Raw genomic sequence first — 19,886 nt, 5'->3', positions numbered from 1 at the left:
CCGCTTTGCTTAGCGGGAGGGGTTTGATCCGCTGATACCCGCTGAGCAGGCAGATGACAGGTCCGTCTTCGCTCACTATGCAGGGATGGACCTGTCAGAGCCCCATTCTCCTCTATGGGAAGATCGAATGAAAACTTACCCACCTGTCCATTTTTCATCTGATCCTCCAGACCGATTGAAAATGGGGTCTTCATCCGTCTGGATTTCAGAGAAGATCGGATATTGGCGGGTATCAGCGGACATGTCACTGCTGACATCGCCGCTCCATAGAGAAAAGCTGGCAGGTGGACCTCTTCGGAAAGCCTGTGTGAAAGGGGCCCAACGGGAAAATAAAAACTGTTTCTGTAACTGCTGAAAGAATAAGTTCACCTTTTTGGAGAATTTTACACATTACACCTATATTTGGGGTGTAACATGCACCAGCACCAGGCCAGTGGATGGGGATTCCTCTTGCCACACCTGCTGTCACGTTTTGAAAATGGCTCCTTCACAGCTGCCCCATTCATTCACAGGAATCTGCAAATGAGAACTACAAGTCTCATCTTCCACCACAGCAGAGGGCTTGTAGTACGCAATAAACAGGGAGGGCGATGATGAGCAAGCTCCTAGTTCATTCACAAGCCCTTAAAGTGGTTGTAAACCCATACAAACCACTTTGACCTACAGGTAAGCCTAGATTAAGGCTTACCTGTAGGTCCAAGAAATATCTCCTAAACCTACACGGTTTAGGAGATATTTACTAAAAGATGCGCAGGGGCACTATGGCCGTTAGCAGCGGCTCCCATGCACATGCGCGGGAGTGACGTCATCGCTGCTACGGCACTGTGAGTGGCCGGAGCAGCGATACCCGGAAGAAGATGGACGCTCCGGACTACAGGGGACAGCAGTGACGTCGCTGGCTCCTGTGTCAGGTAAGTGACACATAATGGGCAACTATGCATCGCATAGTAACCCATTATGCTTTACCTTTGCAGGGAGACAAAGAGGAAGTAAACCCATCAGGGTTTACTTCCTCTTTAAGTTTTTTTAAGTTTTCTACGTTTGTAAAAAAAAAAGGGTTTCCCACAGGAGCCTGCAAAGCACTGCACCTGTGATCAGTGATCATGGTGCAATGTCAGGCTCCTGCACACCAGCCCTACAGCTTTCAGCCCATACCTCGGTATGGGCTGTTAGCTTGAAAACTTTTTTTTTTTATTTATTTATTTTTTTTTATAAAGTTTTCAAGCTAACAGCCCATACCGAGGTATGGGCTGAAAGCTGTAGGGCTGGTGTGCAGGAGCCTGACATTGCACCATGATCACTGATCACAGGTGCAGTGCTTTGCAGGCTCCTGTGGGAAACCCTTTTTTTTTTTTTTTCCTGCAATATGTGCATTTATTATTTTTTCCCAAACAGTGAAGGTAAGCTTTAAAATGTGTTCGCTGAAGCTTGGCTTTAATTTGTTAGTTAAGTCTTTTGTAGACGTGGCGTGTACTGCAGCTAATTTTAGCACCTTGCAGCAAAAAAAAAACCCCATCTAATTGCAGGCATTTGACTTATTTTTTATTTTTTTTCTGCCTCTAAACACCCGTCGGTGTTCGCCTTTGTGTCCATGCACACATAGGCGTTTAGCGGCAGAAAAAAAAATCAATTACACATTCAGAGAGAAGCGTTTGGCCAGAAAAATGTGCAAACGCAGGTTTATGCACATTCACACATTAACCACTTCCCGACCAGCGCACGACGATGTACGTCGACAGAATGGCACGGGCAGGCATATTGGCGTACATGTACGTCCAATATTCGTTGCCGCCGTGCCATCGGGAGCGCGCCGCCGGCGGCGCGCTCCCGCGCTGGTCGGGACCCCCATGAGTCCGGTCGCGGGACCCGCGGACTCGATCGCCGCGGGCATCCCCGCGATCGTCTCACGGAGCGGACGAATGGAGGAAATGCTGTATAAACAACATTTTTCCATTCTGCCTAGCAACTAGTGACGCTGATCTCTGCTCCATGTGATTGGAGCAGAGATCAGTGTACACTAAATGAAAGCCTAACACACCCCTAGGAACACTTAACCCCTACACTGCCACCCACTGGTTAACCCTTTCACTGCCAGTGTCATTTACACAGGAATCACTGCATTTATATAGCAGTGATTACTGTATAAATGACAATGGTCCCAAAAATGTCCGATGGGTCCCCCACAATGTCGCAGTCACAATAAAAATCGCAGATCGCCGCCATTACTAGTAAAAAAAAAAAATAATAAAAAATTATTAATAAAAATGCTATAAAACTATCCCTATTTTGTAAACGCTATAACTTTTGCGCAAACCAATCAATCGCTTATTGCGATTTTTTTTTTTTTTTTTTTTTTTACCAAAAATATGTAGAAGAATACGTATCGGCCTAAACTGAGGGAAAAAATGTTTTTTTATATATTTTTGGGGGATATTTATTACAAAAAGTAAAAAATTATGCGTTTTTTTCAAAATTATCGCTCTATTTTTGTTTATAGCGCAAAAATTAAAAACCGCAGGGGTGATCAAATACCACCAAAAGAAAGCTCTATTTGTGGGGAAAAAAAGGACGTTAATTTTGTTTGGGAGCCACGTCGCATGGCCGCGCAATTGTCAGTTAAAGCGACGCAGTGCCGAATCGCAAAACGTGGTCTGGTCTTTGACCAGCAAATTGGTCCGGTCTGAAAGTGGTTAATGCATTCTAATTACTAGAGTAATTATGTGGGCCAATAGAATGCATTATCACGAAAGTCGTGAAAAATGTGGCTTTTACTGCTTTTTTTTTTTTTTTTTTTTTTTTAAAGCTGTTTTTTCCTGTAAGGGAAAAAAGGTGTCAAAAGGAGCGCAGTGTGCACGGAGCCTAAATCTAATCGTGCATCTAACACTATCCTCTCCCCAGAATGATAATGCTGCTGTTCAAAGGTGTCTCAGTTGCAACTCTAATGCCCCATACACACAATGAGATTATCGAACGAATGATTGTCGTTTTTTTTTTATTTTATTTTTATTGCATGTACTGAGTTGAATCTGAGTTTAGTAAAGTCACGAAAATTCCCGCACGGCAGAAAAAAAGTTCGGAAGTGATGTCATGTTCTTGTAATGCATTTGTATTGCATTTTCGGATGATAGCTGTACTGATTAAACAAAAATCGTACTATCTGGCATCGTACGGAAAAAATTTCCATGCATGTCCGATAGAAGAATAATATCGGATGAACTGTCCTGATCGGCTCTCGGAGGCTCTGTATGAATAATCCGATTATCGTACGATCGCTTTGAAAGCCGTATTTTCCATATGATTTTCTGATCATGTGTACGGGGCATAAGGAAAACAAATGCATAGGTACTGAAACTTTCCCACATAAAAGCTCCACCTAGTGCTCAGACCTTGAGACACCTCCAACGTACCAGAATAAGGAAAGAGATGGTCGACACTCAGGATGACACTCAAAGTAGTATTCCTTTATTAAATACATGTACAGGGGGTCCCCGACTTACGAATGCTCGACTTACGAATCGGGCACTGCAGGGACCCTCTGCCATTTTGCGCAGACATCGCCCGTTCTGCGCATGCTCAGCCAGACGGAGCCTCGGAAGATGACGGAAAACATCGGAAATGTCTGTAATTTTCCGCGCATGCGCAGAACGGCATTCGATGGGACAAATGGCCGACTTACGAACATTTCCGAATTACAAACAGGAGGACAGTCCCTAACGGGTTCGTAACCCGGGGACCCCCTGTACAGAGCTGTAAAACAGCCTATGCGTTTCGGACGTTAGTCCTTAGTCATGGCTGATAAAAACAAAAACAAAATAAGTAGCACTTAAATAGTATATACAAAGTCACATAATTAACCAACACAGGTGAATTAAAAATGCAAAAGGGAAAACCCAGCATGACATGCAATGGAACACATCACAAAAAGTAAACATATGAAAAACCAGGCATATAAAGTTACCCACAAAAGCAGGTGTAGTTTGTAATTTTTGAAAGATAGTGGGTGCTATATGAAGATGATATTGCCTAGATACTAATAATAAAAAAGTTATTTTGTAAGCATATGAAAAACCTGGCATATAAAAAGCAATCCACAACACACATAATCAATATAATCTCAAAACAGAACATCGTTATGTCAGTGGTTTTTTCATAAAGATGACACCACACCACCGGGACAATAAAACAAAAAACGAGAGAGAGAGAAAAAGCTAGGCATATGAAAAGCGACCCACAGTAGCATGCATGGTGTATGAGCCCAGCATGACGTGCAATGAAACACATCACAGAAAATGTAGACATAGGAAGAGCCAGAAATATAAAAAGCAATCCACAAAAACATGTTTGGTTTTATGATTATAAAACATGACATTGCTACATAAAGATAATCCTGCCTGGACACTAAATTGATAAGAAAAAAGAATTTGGGAAAAAGATCTACATCCCATCTGTTGTTCAGTCCTGGTGGGGTGCGGGTCTGAATCCTGTGTCTCTAGTAAACTTCACGTTCTAAAAGTCTGATGTCTGTCCCCTAACTGCAGGCAAGATTCTCTCTACCACAAAAAGAAAAAAGGACAAATCTCCTCTGTGTACATCTCTAAAATGTTTTGATACATTGGAGATATTTCTGGCATTGGGGTTCAAACTGTCAGTAATGTTCTGAGATGTGTGTGCGTAAGGGCCGTATGGTGCAGCCCACATATTTCACTTTACATTTATCACATTGGATTATATATATCACATGATGCAAACCACAATTTAATGTACTGTGCCATTTTATGTGTTTCTCCTGTGGCAAAAGATGTAATATTCTTATTAGGTCTTTGAACCCTGCCATTTTTGCATGTAGTGACCCCATAGTGAAATGATCCTCTGGATAGGAGAGCCAGGTTTTGTTGGTGACATGGGAGTTGACATGAGTAGGTCCCAAAATTTAGCCATGACTAAGGACTAACGTCTGTACATAATAAAGGAATACTATTTTGGATGTCATCCTGAGTGTCGACCATCCCTTTCCTTATTCAGTTGCAACTCTGCCTAGAGTGGATACACCCTAAGGGGTCTTTTAGACCTGTGAATTGGGGGGCAGTAAACCCTCAGTTGAGGGGGTTTTTTTTTTTCTGCAGAGGCAGTGGCCGGACATGTATATGTGCTGCAATACTCTGCTTTGCAGCTGCAGAAATTGTACCAGGCAGCCATTATCGTTGGCGAAAAATTATTAAAAATTGATCACCGCCATTACAAGTAAAAAAAAAAAAATAATAAAAATGCCATAAATATATCCCCTATTTTGTAGACGCTATAACTTTTGTGCAAGCCAATTTAATATATGCTTATTGGGTGTTTTTAGTTTTAGTTTTTTATATTTATTATAGCAAAAAGTACAAAATATTGTGTTTTGTGCTTTATAGCACAAAAAAAAATTAAACCGCAGAGGTGATCAAATGCCACCAAAAGAATGCTCTACTTATGAGGGGGAAAAAAAAGAGGGATAATCTCTTTGCTGAGCTGGGGGGGGGGGGGGGGGGGGGGGGGGGGGGGGAGGGATGACAGGTCTGTGTCTGCTCCGATATGCAGTGTGTGTGTGTATATATATATATATATATATATATATATATATATATATATATATATATATATATATATATATATATATATATATATATTTATATTTATATTTATATTTATATTTATATTTATATTTATATTTATATTTATATTTTTTTTTTTTTTTTTTTTTTTTTTTTTTTTTTTTCATGACTATGAAAATTGTAGATTCACACTGAGGCATCAAAACTATGAATTAACACAGGAATTATATACTGAACAAAAAAGTATGAAACAACTGAAAATATGTCTTATATTCTAGGTTCTTCAAAGTAGCCACCTTTTGCTTTGATTACTGCTCCGCACACTCTTGGCATTCTGTTGATGAGCTTCAAGAGGTAGTCAACTGAAATGGCTTGAAGGAGTTCCCAGAGATGCTTAGCACTTGTTGGCCCTTTTGCCTTCACTCTGCGGTCCAGCTCACCCCAAACCATCTCGATTGGGTTCAGGTCCGGTGGCTGTGGAGGCCAGGTCATCTGGCGCAGCACCCCATCACTCTCCTTGGTTAAATAGCCCTTACACAACCTGGAGGTGTGTTTGGGGTCATTGTCCTGTTGAAAAATAAATGATGGTCCAACTAAATGCAAACCGGATGGAATAGCATGCCGCTGCAAGATGCTGTGGTAACCATGCTGGTTCAGTATGCCTTCAATTTTGAATAAATCCCCAACAGTGTCACCAGCAAAGCACCCCCACACCATCACACCTCCTCCTCCATGCTTCACAGTGGGAACCAGACATGTAGAGTCCATCCGTTCACCTCTTCTGTGTCGCACAAAGACACGGTGGTTGGAATCAAAGATCTTAAACTTGGACTCATCAGACCAAAGCACAGATTTCCACTGGTCTAATGTCCATTCCTTGTGTTCTTTAGCCCAAACAAGTCTCTTCTGCTTGTTGCCTGTCCTCAGCGGTGGTTTCCTAGCAGCTATTTTACCATGAAGGCCTGATTCACACAGTCTCCTCTTAACAGTTGTTCTAGAGATGTGTCTGCTGCTAGAACTCTGTGTGGCATTGACCTGTTCTCTAATCTGAGCTGCTGTTAACCTGCGATTTCTGAGGCTGGTGACTCTTGGTCTTCCTTTCCTGGGGCGGTCCTCATGTGAGCCAGTTTCTTTGTAGGGCTTGATGGTTTTTGCCACTGCACTTAGGGACACTTTCAAAGTTTTCCCAATTGTTCGGACTAACTGACCTTCATTTTTTAAAGTAATGATGGCCACTGGTTTTTCTTTACTTAGCTGCTTTTTTCTTGCCATAATACAAATTCTAACAGTCTATTCAGTAGGACTATCAGCTGTGTACTGTATCCACCTCCTGCACAACACAACTGATGGTCCCAACCCCATTTATAAGGTTTGAAATCCCACTTATTAAACCTGACAGGGCACATCTGTGAAGTGAAAACCATTTCAGATGACTACCTCTTGAAGCTCATCAACAGAATGCCAAGAGTGTGCGGAGCAGTAATCTAATCAAAGCAAAAAGGTGGCTACTTTGAAGACCCTAGAATATAAGACATATTTTCAGTTGTTTCACAATTTTTTGTTCAGTATATAATTCCTGTGCTAATTCATAGTTTTGATGCCTTCAGTGTGAATCTACAATTTTCATAGTCAGGAAAATAAAGAAAACTCTTTGAATGAGAAGGTGTGTCCAAACTTTTGGTCATATATATTTTGTGTGTGTGTCAGTCTCGGGCAGCCCACACTTCCATTTGCGAGGCCACACTGTGAAGCCAATGTCAAGAATTCTTTCTTCTGGCTCTGCCCTCTGTTCTTCTTAAGACCCCTTTCACACTGAAGGTGTTTTTCAGACGCTGCAGCGCTAAATTTAGTGCCTGAAAAAGCTGCTCCATTCACTCCAGTGTGAAAGCCCGAAGCAGCTGGAGCAGTGTGCTGGCAGGGCATCAGAAATAGTCCTGCCAGCCACTTCTTTGGAGCAGTGAACTCAATCAGTATCAAATCAATGGGGCAGTGCTGCTACCGCCAGCAAAATGCAGATTCAGTGTTTTGTGGGTGTATTTAACCCCTTTTTGGCCACTAGCGGGGGGTTAAAACCACCCTGCTAGGGCCCGAATAGTGCTGCAAATACGATGGTAAATTGGCTCTAAAAATAGAGACGTGGGACAAGTTTGAGGGCTCAGGTAAGTAAAATGGGGGGGGGGGGGGGGGGCTGTTGGCCAGTCACTGACAGGTGTTTTTTCACCTTAATGCATAGGATGTATTAAGGTGAGAAAACACAAACCTTCATAACCCATTTAAGCTATCGTTGGACGCCTGCTGAGGGAAACCTTGCTGTGTATTGTTAAATATGTCAATCGATCCATTTACGTGTGTGTGTACATTTTCATATTTTCGAATATGAAAAATCAAATTCTTCTCAATCTAGGTTTTTTTTTTTTTTTTTTTTTTTTTATCTTCATTTAAACTATGTCAAGCTAAGGCCTTATGTACACTGCTGCTGGTAAACGGATGTTTTAGGAGCAGTTGGGCTAAACAGTGTTTTTTAGATGCCGGTTTCTAGCTGTCATGTTAAATCATTCAGGAGAGGTTGAACAACCTGTTCTTGTGTACATGAAGCCTTATAGGACTGGCATACCATCACACCAGAAATTAAGCTGCTCTAGAGATGGTCACTTTAGAACTGGTGTGTATCTGTGCTGGATCAAGTGGTTAGTGGGAGTTTAAAGTAAGGCTTCATGCCCACGGGCATTTAAAAAAAAAAAACTAGCTAGTACTGACACCAGGAAAAAAGCAGCCTTAAAAATGTGATTTTTATCTGCGTTTTGCATTGGCGTCAATGCAGGTTTAGCCGTGCTAGCTTTCAGCTGTGTGTTTCTCTGTCTCTCTTCAAAATCAATGGTTCCATATGGGAGCCCATTGATTTGAATAGAAGTCACACCGGAAGTCGGATCAAGATGACTTGTGTGCTGAGAATCTTGAAGGGGAACCACACCAAAATGTAAAAAAAAACACCAGTAGATCACGTTGAGTCAACATCGGGAGAACACCCAGCAAAAGAGGGAGAAGAGCTGGAGCTGCCTTTTAATAATATACTTTAAAAACCTGTGTAGTGTTTTTTTTTTTTTTTTTTTTTTTTTTTTTTTTTTTTTAACCTACCTGCATAGGTAAATAAACCTTTAGCCCTTTAGAACTACTTTAGCTAAAATCCAGTCTCAGGCAACATATCATTTTATATGGCACTCTCCTCTTAGCAAAAGTCCTCCGGTGTTTGTCTTTGGACATAGTGAAGCAGGTTGAAGGCTACAACAATTGGGAAGACTTTCTATTAACACAGCAAACAGGAATTAAAACAAAACAAAAAAAACCTCCAGGCAGACCTACAAAACAAACTTGTAGCAATTTCACAGTCCGTAATAATTTGACACGCGTACCAGCACAAGGGCTGAGCATTTTTGAGCTGTTCAGCCCTGCTGTCTTGCATTCCTTCAGGTGATGACAGGTCAGAACATGGCGTGAACTTGCATAGAGATGGGGGAGAGGAAGAGGCTGTGTTGTCTGAAGTGTGCAGTTGGATTCCTCTACGTTTCTTGTGATCAGTTCCTTCCCATGCTAGCAGCGCCACACAGGCGGCATGTATACATGCATAACACAGAGGTGGGAGGAGAGGAAGCCTTGCCACACATGAGTCCTGTGTATGCTGCTGTTAATACAAGCAATACCATAATGTTGGCTTATTAACATGGTGTGTGGTTTTGTACAACTATGTATCCCAGTGAAGAAAGGTGGGTTGTCGCCTTCCCTGTTGCCAGCTAAAAACACCCACAGCAATGCTCACATACCTGGAACCCATATATAGATACAATCTGTAGGCTAAGGGCTCATTGGAAATGGCATGGGGTGCCTTGGTGGATGCATCCTGCCCTCAGCTTCTGAGCATGCATGTTTGTTTCTGCCTCCAATATTGCAGGGGCTAAAAAAACATAACTAAATCCAGAGACAAGGTTCATTTTATTTATCACAGGTACTTGTATAGCGTTGTCAATTTACACAATGCATTACATATATATTGTACAATCACATTGGCCCCTGCCCTCAAGGATTTAAATCTAAGGTCCTAACTCCCATTCATACATATACTAGGGCCAATTTTAGACAGGAGACAATTAACCTACCAGCATGTCTTTGGTGTGTGTGAGGAAACTGGAGTACTTAGAGGAAGCCCACATAGACACAGGGAGAACATGAAAACTCTGTGCATGTAGTGCTGGGATTCCAACCAATGAGCCTAGTGCTGCTAAGCAGAATTCAAAATAAGAAAGAAATACAGGGTAATGGTATATGTGGGTAGAAGAGGTTTAGGGCAGCACAGTGACTCAGCAGTTGGCACTTTTGCCTTGCAGCACTAGGGTCCTCAATTTTAATTCCAGCCAGAACACTATGCTTGCATGGGTTTCCTCCAGGTACTCGATGTTCTCCCCACACTCCAAAGACCTGCTAATTTGCTTGAAACTTCCACATTCGGGGAAAATGTATGCGCGTGTGCAAGTAAATGCCAATGCACAGAAGCATCAACATCAATGTTTACATGCGTACAGCCATTCAGTTCTATGACCGATTGTATGCCCCACCTATGGTTACCTGGGCACAGTAAAATGCCATGGCCGTTTCGCACTGGGCATATTTTATGTCTGGAAACGTCTGAGTGCATGGGGCCTTATGCCCCATACACACGATCCGAAAATCGTACGGAAAATACCGCTTTCGAAGCGATCGTACGATAATCGGATCGTTAGTACAGAGCTTTCGAGAGCCGATTAGGACAGTACATCCGATATTATTCTATCGGACATGCACGGAAATTTTTTTCGTACGATGCCAGATCGTACGATTTTCGTTTAATCAGTACAGCTATCGTTCGAAAATGCAGTACAAATGCATTACAACACATGACATCACTTCCGAATTTTTTTTCTGTCGTGCGGGAATTTTCGTGACTTTAGTAAACTCATCAGATTCGATCTGAGATTAGCATGCAATAAAAAACGGACGATCATTCGTCCGATAATCTCATCGTGTGTATGGGGCATTAGATTGCATGGAAAAATAAAATGCTTTTGCAAGAAACTACAGTATTGCCAAACGGTAGCCTTGTCTGTCACAAGATCCAATATTATGGATATGTGGGTTATGCTCATTCAGTTATTCAGTGTTGGTTCAAAAGTGTACAAGATGGTCCTCTTTCACACTGACGGACCTATTGGGTCAGTTTTTCAGGCAAACCCGAATCGGACCATCCATAGCTCTCTATGGAGCAGCGGATTCGCACCCATCAGAATCTGGTCCACTAGAAACAGACGGCTGGGGATCCGCTCCCCATCAGTCCGGTGGATCAGATCCGGCCAGTCATCCGCATGCTTGGCAGGGATCAGTGGACAGATCCCTCGCTCAGCAGGCAGATCTGCTTGGCGGAGTTCACCCTGTGCAAGGGGCCATAGTATGGCAGTTTTTTCTTTTAAAAGTAAATTTGTAACTAATCAATGGTCCTCCTTTTTTTTTTTTTTTTTGTTTGTCATTGGCAATCATTGTATCTAATTTTTGTTTTAGGTACGTGTAGCAGCAAAATTCATCATCCATGCCCCACCCGGAGAATTCAACGAAGTATTTAATGGTGAGCAATCCAGTTGATTTGTCTTCTATTCACTGCTCTCTACTGGCATTTACATATAAAAACAATAGGCAGCTTTTAAAATGCTTTGCAGCCCAGGACTGGTTTCCAGGGAAATACAAGTCCTGATCCTTAGTGGAGTAGTTAAACTGGATATTTATTTTTTTGGACGTTTTTACAGCTCATGTTTTTGGCTTCAGACTATTTTTTTTTTTTCTACAGTCAATAAACTCTCCAACATGTATCCTATGTGTCCATGCACACATAAGCTATGTATCAACTGTTTTTGGCTGTATTTAAAAAAAAAAAATAAATAAGTTTTACCAGATAAATATCAAGCAAATTGCTCCAAGGGGGACCTTCCACCCCCGTCTTGCTCTCACACTCATGGCCAAATGCTTGTCTGATCATGTCAGCAAAAAAAGTACCCAAAATAAGGATTTACCACACAAGTGGACTGAAATATATATATATATATATATATATATATATATATATATATATATATATATATATATATTGATGTACTCAAAGAAAGGGATTTTACAGGTAAGTGTGACAAAGAAAATCCTATTTTCATGAATTAAAAAAAAATAAATAAACTGTAAAATTAGCCCACCTTTTTTATAATGTGAAAGATGTTACGCCAAATAAATACCCAACATGTCATGCTTTGAAATTGCATACACTCCTAGAATGGCGACAAACTACGGTACCTAAAAAGCTCCATAGGCAACGATTTAAAAAAAATGTAACGGTTACCAGGTTAGAGGCGTTCTTTTGCTAAAATTTTTGTTCACTTTGATGATCATGGCGATCACATGTGTGATTTGAACATCGTTTACTTTTGCGGGCGCCGACTTACTTATGTGTGTCGTTGTTTTGTTTTTTTAACGTTGTCCCTTAACCACTTCCCACCCGGCCAATGCATATATACGGCCGGGTGGGAGCCGTCTACTCCTGATAGGACGTTCAGGAACGTCCTTCAGGAGTAGCGGGATCGCGCGCGCGTGCCCGCGCAGCGGCGCGATCCCGATGTGCTCGTGTCACCCGGACACGGCACATCTCAGATCGGCAGGAGGGCTCTGTGATTGGCCCTCCTGATCACATGACGGCCGTGTCCAATCACGGCCGTCATGTGATGTAAACAAACAGCCTGTTGCTAGGCAATCGGCTCTCCTCTCCTCACACGGAAGTCACCGCTGAGGAGAGGAGAACAGAACGCTGCAGCCGGCTGATGATCAGTGAGTATGGGCTGCTTTTTACAGCTTTTTACTCACTGATCATCAGTGTAGTGTAAACACACAACACACCACACAGTCCCCACATATGTCCCCAAAACACACATGTCCCCAAAACATACATGTCCCCAAATAATAAAAACACATGTCCCTAATAATAAAAACATGTCCCCCACATATGTCCCACTAAAATCACATGTCCCAATGATTATCTGCACACATGTACGTGATCACCTGCACACATATGTACATGATCATTTGCGTACATATGTCCGTGATCACACAAACCAATTATTATACACTTAACGGAATTTTTTTTACCAAAAACATGTAGCAGAATACATTTTGGCTTAAATTTATGACAAAATTTGATTTTATTGGATTTCTTTTCAAATAGAAAAAAGAAAATATAGTTTTTTTCCAAATTTCCGCTATTTTTGCGCTTATATCGCAAAAAAAAGAAAACGGAGTCGTGAATAAATAACACCAAAATAAAGCTCTATTTGTGCGAACAAAATGATAACAATTTCATTTGGGTACAGTGTAGCATGACCGCGCAATTGTCACTGAAAGCGCTAGAGCGCTGAAAGCTGAAAATTGGGCTGGGAAGGAAGGGGGTGAAAGTGCCCTGTATTGTAGTGGTTAACATTCTGATTGCTTTTATTGCTGTCACAAGGATATATAGGTGAATAGTTGGTAACAGGTAGTCCTTATGGAGGGATCGGGATGAAAGACCCCAGATCCCTCCTTTTGCGCTCAAAAGTATTCAGATCGCCAAAATCATCAATTCTGAATATGTGTGTGTTTTTGGTGTGGGGTGTTTATATATATATATATATATATATATATATATATATATATATATATATATATATATATATATATATATATATATATATAAATTTTAATCACGCCATCGGGAGCCTCCGGGATTTTACAACGGAGACCCGATCAGAGCCGAATCTGGCTTTATTCGGATCTCAGCCCGGGAAGAGCGGCGGAGGGGGACATCCCCTCCCGCTCCTATAGGATAACAGCCGAGCAGCATCACTCCAGTATAACTGCACGCTGACCAAACACAAATTTGCATTCATGGCTTGAAGGGGTTAAACTGCATAGGACAGTTATACGCTTGCATACACTTCTGTTTTTCTGCAGTCTAGTTGTGCAGTACAGTGCCTTGCGAAAGTATTCGGCCCCCTTGAACTTTTCAACCTTTTGCCACATTTCAGGCTTCAAACATGGATATAAAATTTTTATTTTTTGTGAAGAATCACCAACAAGTGGGACACAATTGTGAAGTGGAACGAAATCTATTGGATTTTTGAAACTTTTTTAACTAATAAAAAAATGAAAAGTGGGGTGTGCAAAATTATTCGGCCCCCTTGCGTTAATACTTTGTAGAGCCGCCTTTTGCTGCGGTTACAGCTGCAAGTCGCTTGGGGTATGTCTCTATTAGTTTTGCACATCGAGAGACTGAAATTCTTGCCCATTCTTCCTTGCAAAACAGCTCAAGCTCAGTGAGGTTGGATGGAGAGAGTTTGTGAACAGCAGTTTTCAGCTCTTTCCACAGATTCTCGATTGGATTCAGGTCTGGACTTTGACTTGGCCATTCTAACACCTGGATACGTTTTATTTGTGAACCATTCCTTTGTAGATTTTGCTGTATGTTTGGGATCATTGTCTTGTTGGAAGATAAATCTCCGTCCCAGTTTCAGGTCTTTTGCAGACTCCAACAGGTTTTCATCCAGAATGGTCCTGTATTTGGCTGCATCCATCTTCCCCTCAATTTTAACCATCTTCCCTGTCCCTGCTGAAGAAAAGCAGGCCCAAACCATGATGCTGCCACCACCATGTTTGACAGTGGGGATGGTGTGTTGAGGGTGATGAGCTGTGTTGCTTTTACGCCAAACATATCGTTTTGCATTGTGGGCAAAAAGTTTGATTTTGGTTTCATCTGACCAGAGCACCTTCTTCCACATGTTTGGTGTGTCTCCCAGGTGGCAAACTTTAGACAAGACTTTTTATGGATATCTTTGAGAAATGGCTTTCTTCTTGCCACTCTTCCATAAAGGCCAGATTTGTGCAGTGTACGACTGATTGTTGTCCTATGGACAGACTCTCCCACCTCAGCTGTAGTTCTCTGCAGTTCATCCAGAGTGATCATGGGCCTCTTGGCTGCATCTCTGATCAGTCTTCTCCTTGTCTGAGCTGAAAGTTTAGAGGGGCGGCCAGGTCTTGGTAGATTTGCAGTGGTCTGATACTCCTTCCATTTCAAAATGATCGCTTGCACAGTGCTCCTTGGGATGTTTAAAGCTTGGGAAATCTTTTTGTATCCAAATCCGGCTTTAAACTTCTCCACAACAATATTACGGACCTGCCTGGTGTGTTCCTTGGTCTTCATGATGCTCTCTGCACTTTCAACAGAACCCTGAGACTATCACAGAGCAGGTGCATTTATACAGAGACTTGATTACACACAGGTGGATTCTATTTATCACCATCAGTCATTTAGGACAACATTGGATCATTCAGAGATCCTCGCTGAACTTCTGGAGTGAGTTTGGTGCACTGAAAGTAAAGGGGCCGAATAATTTTGCACGCACCACTTTTCAGTTTTTTATTTGCTAAAAAAGTTTAAATTATCCAATAGATTTCGTTCCACTTCACAATTGTGTCCCACTTGTTGGTGATTCTTCACAAAAAATAAAAATTTTATATCTTTATGTTTGAAGCCTGAAATGTGGCAAAAGGTTGAAAAGTTCAAGGGGGCCGAATACTTTCGCAAGGCACTGTAAATCCTTCATATTCTTGGGACTTTTTTTTTTTATATATTTTTTTTTTTTTTTTTTATATCAACCTAACAATTTGAGTGCCTTTCCAATGTGTAATTGCATTGTGCCAGCATCCCAGGACAATTTGCATGTCTTTTAAAACCCAAACAGCCCCCCCCCCCCCCCAAATCACCTTGTACTAATTCTAACTGGCCATCCCCCTCCTCCACCAAATACTTTACCAAGATCTGGCATGAGATCCCTTGCGCTTCCACCACTTACATGCCATATTTTACATCATGGCACACAGAGCTACCATATTCTTCCTTTCTCCTAGGGTTATGTGCCGCCTACAGGTGATTTGACACTGCCAAAAATGACAGGAACCCCTCCCATACAGGAAATGGCTGTTTCTTTTGTTTGTGTCTGAAGGTCATGGTGATTGATGTACAAGTCTGCACAATATTGCCAGACTCTTAAGCAGGTTTCAACAGGGATCAGGAGATCCGGAGCCATTCTTACAGCTGTATTACTCAGAAGGGGGGTACCCAGACCCCACTACAAGAGAAGAGCAATCAATAAGTGAGGGTTGACTGTAATGCAACCGTTCAGCACTGGACCCTGCAAATATGGAACCCTGTGCAGTAATACCTGACCAAGGTGTTTCTGGTAAAGGTTCTCAACAGATCCAGGGCAATGGACTGCTAGAAAGGGGGATCAAGTCCCTGAGGGTCTGGAGTGAAATAGCCCTCTGTGGAGGTTGGATCCTTGTATCCTGCGGCAAGATTGGTGAGCGTCCAATGGTAGCCTGTTGGTTCCTTTTTAACAGAGGGTTACCTTGTTTTATGCTACCTGTTACTTTAAAGTATCCTTATTTCCCCGAGATGCGGGGGGGGGGGAGGGAAGAGTGGTACCAAGGCTGATATGTGGCCTGAGCTTGTGCCTTGTGAAGCTGGTTGCTTGGAACATCTCCTACAGATGCTATTTTTATTTTTATTTTTTTGAGCATGTCTTTGCTGGGATTACCTAAGCTGTTTCTGCTGTATTTGCTACTCACTGGATTACACAGGCTGTCCCGGTAGAGGTCTTGTGTATGGAGAATGCTTCTACCCGCTGTTTACAATCAGGTGAGCATGTGGGCTTAGGCGCGCACATGTGATTACATGGGTGTGCACCATTTGTTTGATTTTGTTGGGCCAGAATTGGAGGCAGCAACAAGAAAGAAGTGCAGTCTAGTCCCTGTGGGGTAGCAGGGAGACACAGGATAGTCTTTTTCAGCTCTTGAGCTATACAAGGCTCTGGCAGCTGGGTAAAGTCTTCAAAAGTATAGTATACAGTATATACTGTTTCTTGTAGCACAGTATCCTCTCAGCTGATTGGGACTGCTTTTGTTTCGCACAGGTCCCGATACTATTTTCAGCAGCCAATATGTCTTCTAAAAGGAGGAACTCGCAGATGCTTCTGTCGGGTCTGTAGGACTTTAGACATAGTCTCTCTGGTGCAGTTCTCTGAGAGTCCAAGCGTTTCAAGTGGCTGAGCACCTTAGCGTTTGAAGGTATGGCTACTTCTGATGCTACTTCTGGGCCACTGGTTTACGTATGAAGGAGGATTGTCTTCTGCATTAGCAGGATTAGAACTTGGATCACTCTACAGGTTAAAGGGGTGGGGGGGTGTTCGGAGTGAGACAGTTGTCATCGAGGACTCTGTGGCCAAAAAACTCCAAGGCCCGGAGTATTACTCAGATCCAGCAGGCATTGAGTTGCTTCCCAAAATGGTCCACACTGTTGTGAAATTGTCACTTCCTCAGTCTAGGTTGAGGCCTGTGTTCATTGAGGTTGCCACAGGGTTCCAGTCATTCCCTTATGCAACGGGTGCTCAGCCTGTTACTCTCCAGCTGTTGCGGAACTACAAGTCCCATGAGGCATTGCAAGGCTGACAGTTACAACATAACTCTCAAAGTATATGGCATGATGGGACTCCACAACAGCTGGAGGGCCACAGGTTGAGCACCAATGCCTTATGCCTCCACTGTAAGTAGAAGGGTATGTGGGTTGAGTTTACCCAGTCAGGGTGTTTGTTCCCCCAGAGAGGTTACCGAGTTATACTCTGTGGAGAGGGTCACTAACAAGTGGTATAGACCTTCGGGAGGAGCTGCAATTTCCTATCTTAAGAGTTTTACATGTCCAGATAGCTATTGGTTTGCCGGAGCCTTAAGGGGGGATGAGGTATCTGTCCAATAAGGCTGACCTGGGTTAAGGTTAGATTTCCCTAGGGCTCTTTACTTTTGCTGGGGATGCTTTGGAATATTTCATTCAGCAAATATTGTGCTTGGGACTTGTACATATGCCCAGAATTTTGGGCTAAAATGCTGGTCTGTAGATTTATCCTGCAAGAAATTCCATTTCAGGGGGAGTGTGTTATTTGGGCCTCTGCATAAGGGAAGTAAAATGCACATTCTTTAGGGTGCCTCTACTTCCACTTTTGTATTCATGAGATTTCAGGCCGATATCCGATAACAGGTGCCCATATTCTGTACATCACCATTGCCTGCCATCCAGGTGCAGCGTGTCACCTGCCACCCAGGAGCAGTGTCATCTGCCACTGTCACCTGCCACCCATATGCAGCTTGTCACCTAGGTGCAGCCTGCCACTGTCACCTTCCACCCATATGCAGCTTGTTGCTACTTACACTACTTCTGGCAGCCTCTCCCCAGTGGCATCCAAGCAGGTAAACTTCTACTTGTGGACCGTGAGAGATGACATAACTATCTCTCTGCTTGCCTGCAGCTGCAGCTTTGTCAAGAGCAGACTTTGCGGCCTTCCTGTAGGGGGCAGAACAGCATTGATGTGGATCGGCCAGTGAGAGATGCAATCTCTCTGCTGCTCGCTGCACCGCCGACAGAGATTGGCAGAGTCTGCAGCGAACGCTGCATGGGGATGGGGGGGGGGTCTAACCAATATCATTTTCTGACCGATGCCGATTATTTTGGAAAAATGTGCATATCGACCCCCCCCCATTATAGCCGCTCTGATAATCGATTGGCCACTACTCTAAGCCATAAAGGTTGGTCACTAATTCCCCCCTCTCAGTCCTCAATCACCTTCTTGACGGGGTGAATGTGCCAGAGAACAGAGGATTTTCCCTGTTTCTTCTCAAATATGTTCTCTGTGCCAAAGCCAAAAGGTGATGTTATGGCCATATTGGGACCTCAAGTATCTCAACAAAGGTCTCCAAGTGCAGAGGGTTCTTGTGGAATTATGGCATACAGTAATGGCTTTACTCCAGCCAGGAGGTCCTGGCATTAGCGGAAATAATGCATATTTACATGTCCAGCCAGTTGGATGTGAGTTGTTGACATCTAGGTGCTGTGCGTGACAGGTGGTCCCTTTGCATGACCAGCGATCCTCAGGCCTCTACAATAGATGCCCTAGTGACATTGTTGGACCGGTTTGTCTCTGTTTTTTGCCTTCCTTTTACCCCCAGCCACCCCCAATACAGTTTTTTTTTTTTTTGTGTTCTTTGCTTTATATCTGTGTCCGTTGCGTAAGCCTGAGATGGAGTGAACACCAGTTATTCTGGTCACATCAGCTTGGGCCAGGAGAACGTAGTATTCTGGCATCATACACATATTAATGGACGATCCTTGGATTCTTCCAACTTGGTCAGAGCTTCTTGCATATGGACTGATCATCCACCCTTTTTTTTACAGTCACTAGCTTTGGTGGCTTGGCTGTTTGAAAACAATTTTTGAAAGATAAGTGTTCTGATGCAGTCATTCATATGTTCTTAAAGCGGTTGTATAGGGGTTGTGAACCACGATACCCGGAAGACACACCGAGAGAACATGTCAGCTCCCTTGGCGTGGATCGGGTGAGATGTCGGGGGCTCTTTCTAAGGTAAGTATTTCATAATGAGCGAGTATGCGGTGCATACTCGCTCATTATGCCTCTTCCCTTGCAGGTCTAAAAAAAAAAAAAAAAAAAAAAAAAAAAAAAGTCAGCGGGTTTACTCCAGCTTTAAGAGCCTGTGAATGGACCTGGAATCCTATGTAGCGTGGTAGTAGGCTAGGATGTCTTTATCTTCACAAATGGGTTGTGGGCCAGATTTATGGATTCCTTCAGAGTGGAAATTAGTCTGGCTTTGAGAGTTTTCAAGGGGTAGAATTTTAGCCTTGGCAGTCCAAATTCAAAAAGCCAATTGCTTCCCATTTTTTGGTATGTGCCTTTTTGTTCAAAGGTCCCAAGCATGGTGCATCTTATCAAGTTACATTTGTTCCCACTGGGGCTCAGCTTTTCAAAAGCCACCCTTTGAGCCGATTTGGGACCTTCCATTATTTCTTTATTGAAGGTTGTGTTCTTGGTTTCAATTACTTTGGTAAGGGGTGTCAGAATTGGTGGCCTTCTCCCCCCCCCCCCCCCCTTTTTTCCCCCCCAGTCGACCGGGAGACAAGGCACTACACACGTGAGATGGTTTGGGCTTAGATGGTTCAAGTTGTACTTGAAGTTAACCACCACAGTCACAGTTGGTTTTTTGTCCTTCCTGGAGGATTGAGAAAGGGTCAGATGGCAATTAAGTCTACCTTTTCTGTTTTTTGGATTCGCCAGCTTATTTTTTTTTTTTTTTTTTTGCAAGTCTCCT

At 42.8% G+C, this 19,886-nt stretch overlaps 1 protein-coding gene across 1 annotated transcript in view; it reads left to right on the top strand.

Annotated features, from left to right (window-relative positions):
* The window catches only part of LOC143960256 (F-actin-capping protein subunit alpha-2), a 71,875-nt gene that overhangs the window by 11,393 nt on the left and 40,596 nt on the right, over positions 1-19,886 (top strand). Inside the window, exon 2 of the mRNA XM_077468640.1 lies at positions 11,172-11,235. Within this exon, the coding sequence (XP_077324766.1) occupies positions 11,172-11,235 (64 nt within the window). The remainder of the gene's footprint in view (positions 1-11,171; positions 11,236-19,886) is intronic.

The sequence above is a fragment of the Lithobates pipiens genome, unplaced genomic scaffold (assembly GCF_037356315.1).
Source record: "Lithobates pipiens isolate NorthernLeopardFrog02 unplaced genomic scaffold, aLitPip1_a1.2 Scaffold_8, whole genome shotgun sequence".
Lineage (NCBI taxonomy): Eukaryota > Metazoa > Chordata > Amphibia > Anura > Ranidae > Lithobates > Lithobates pipiens.
The sequence above is the reverse complement of the archived record's forward strand: the minus strand, read 5'-3'. Positions and strand labels throughout refer to the sequence as shown.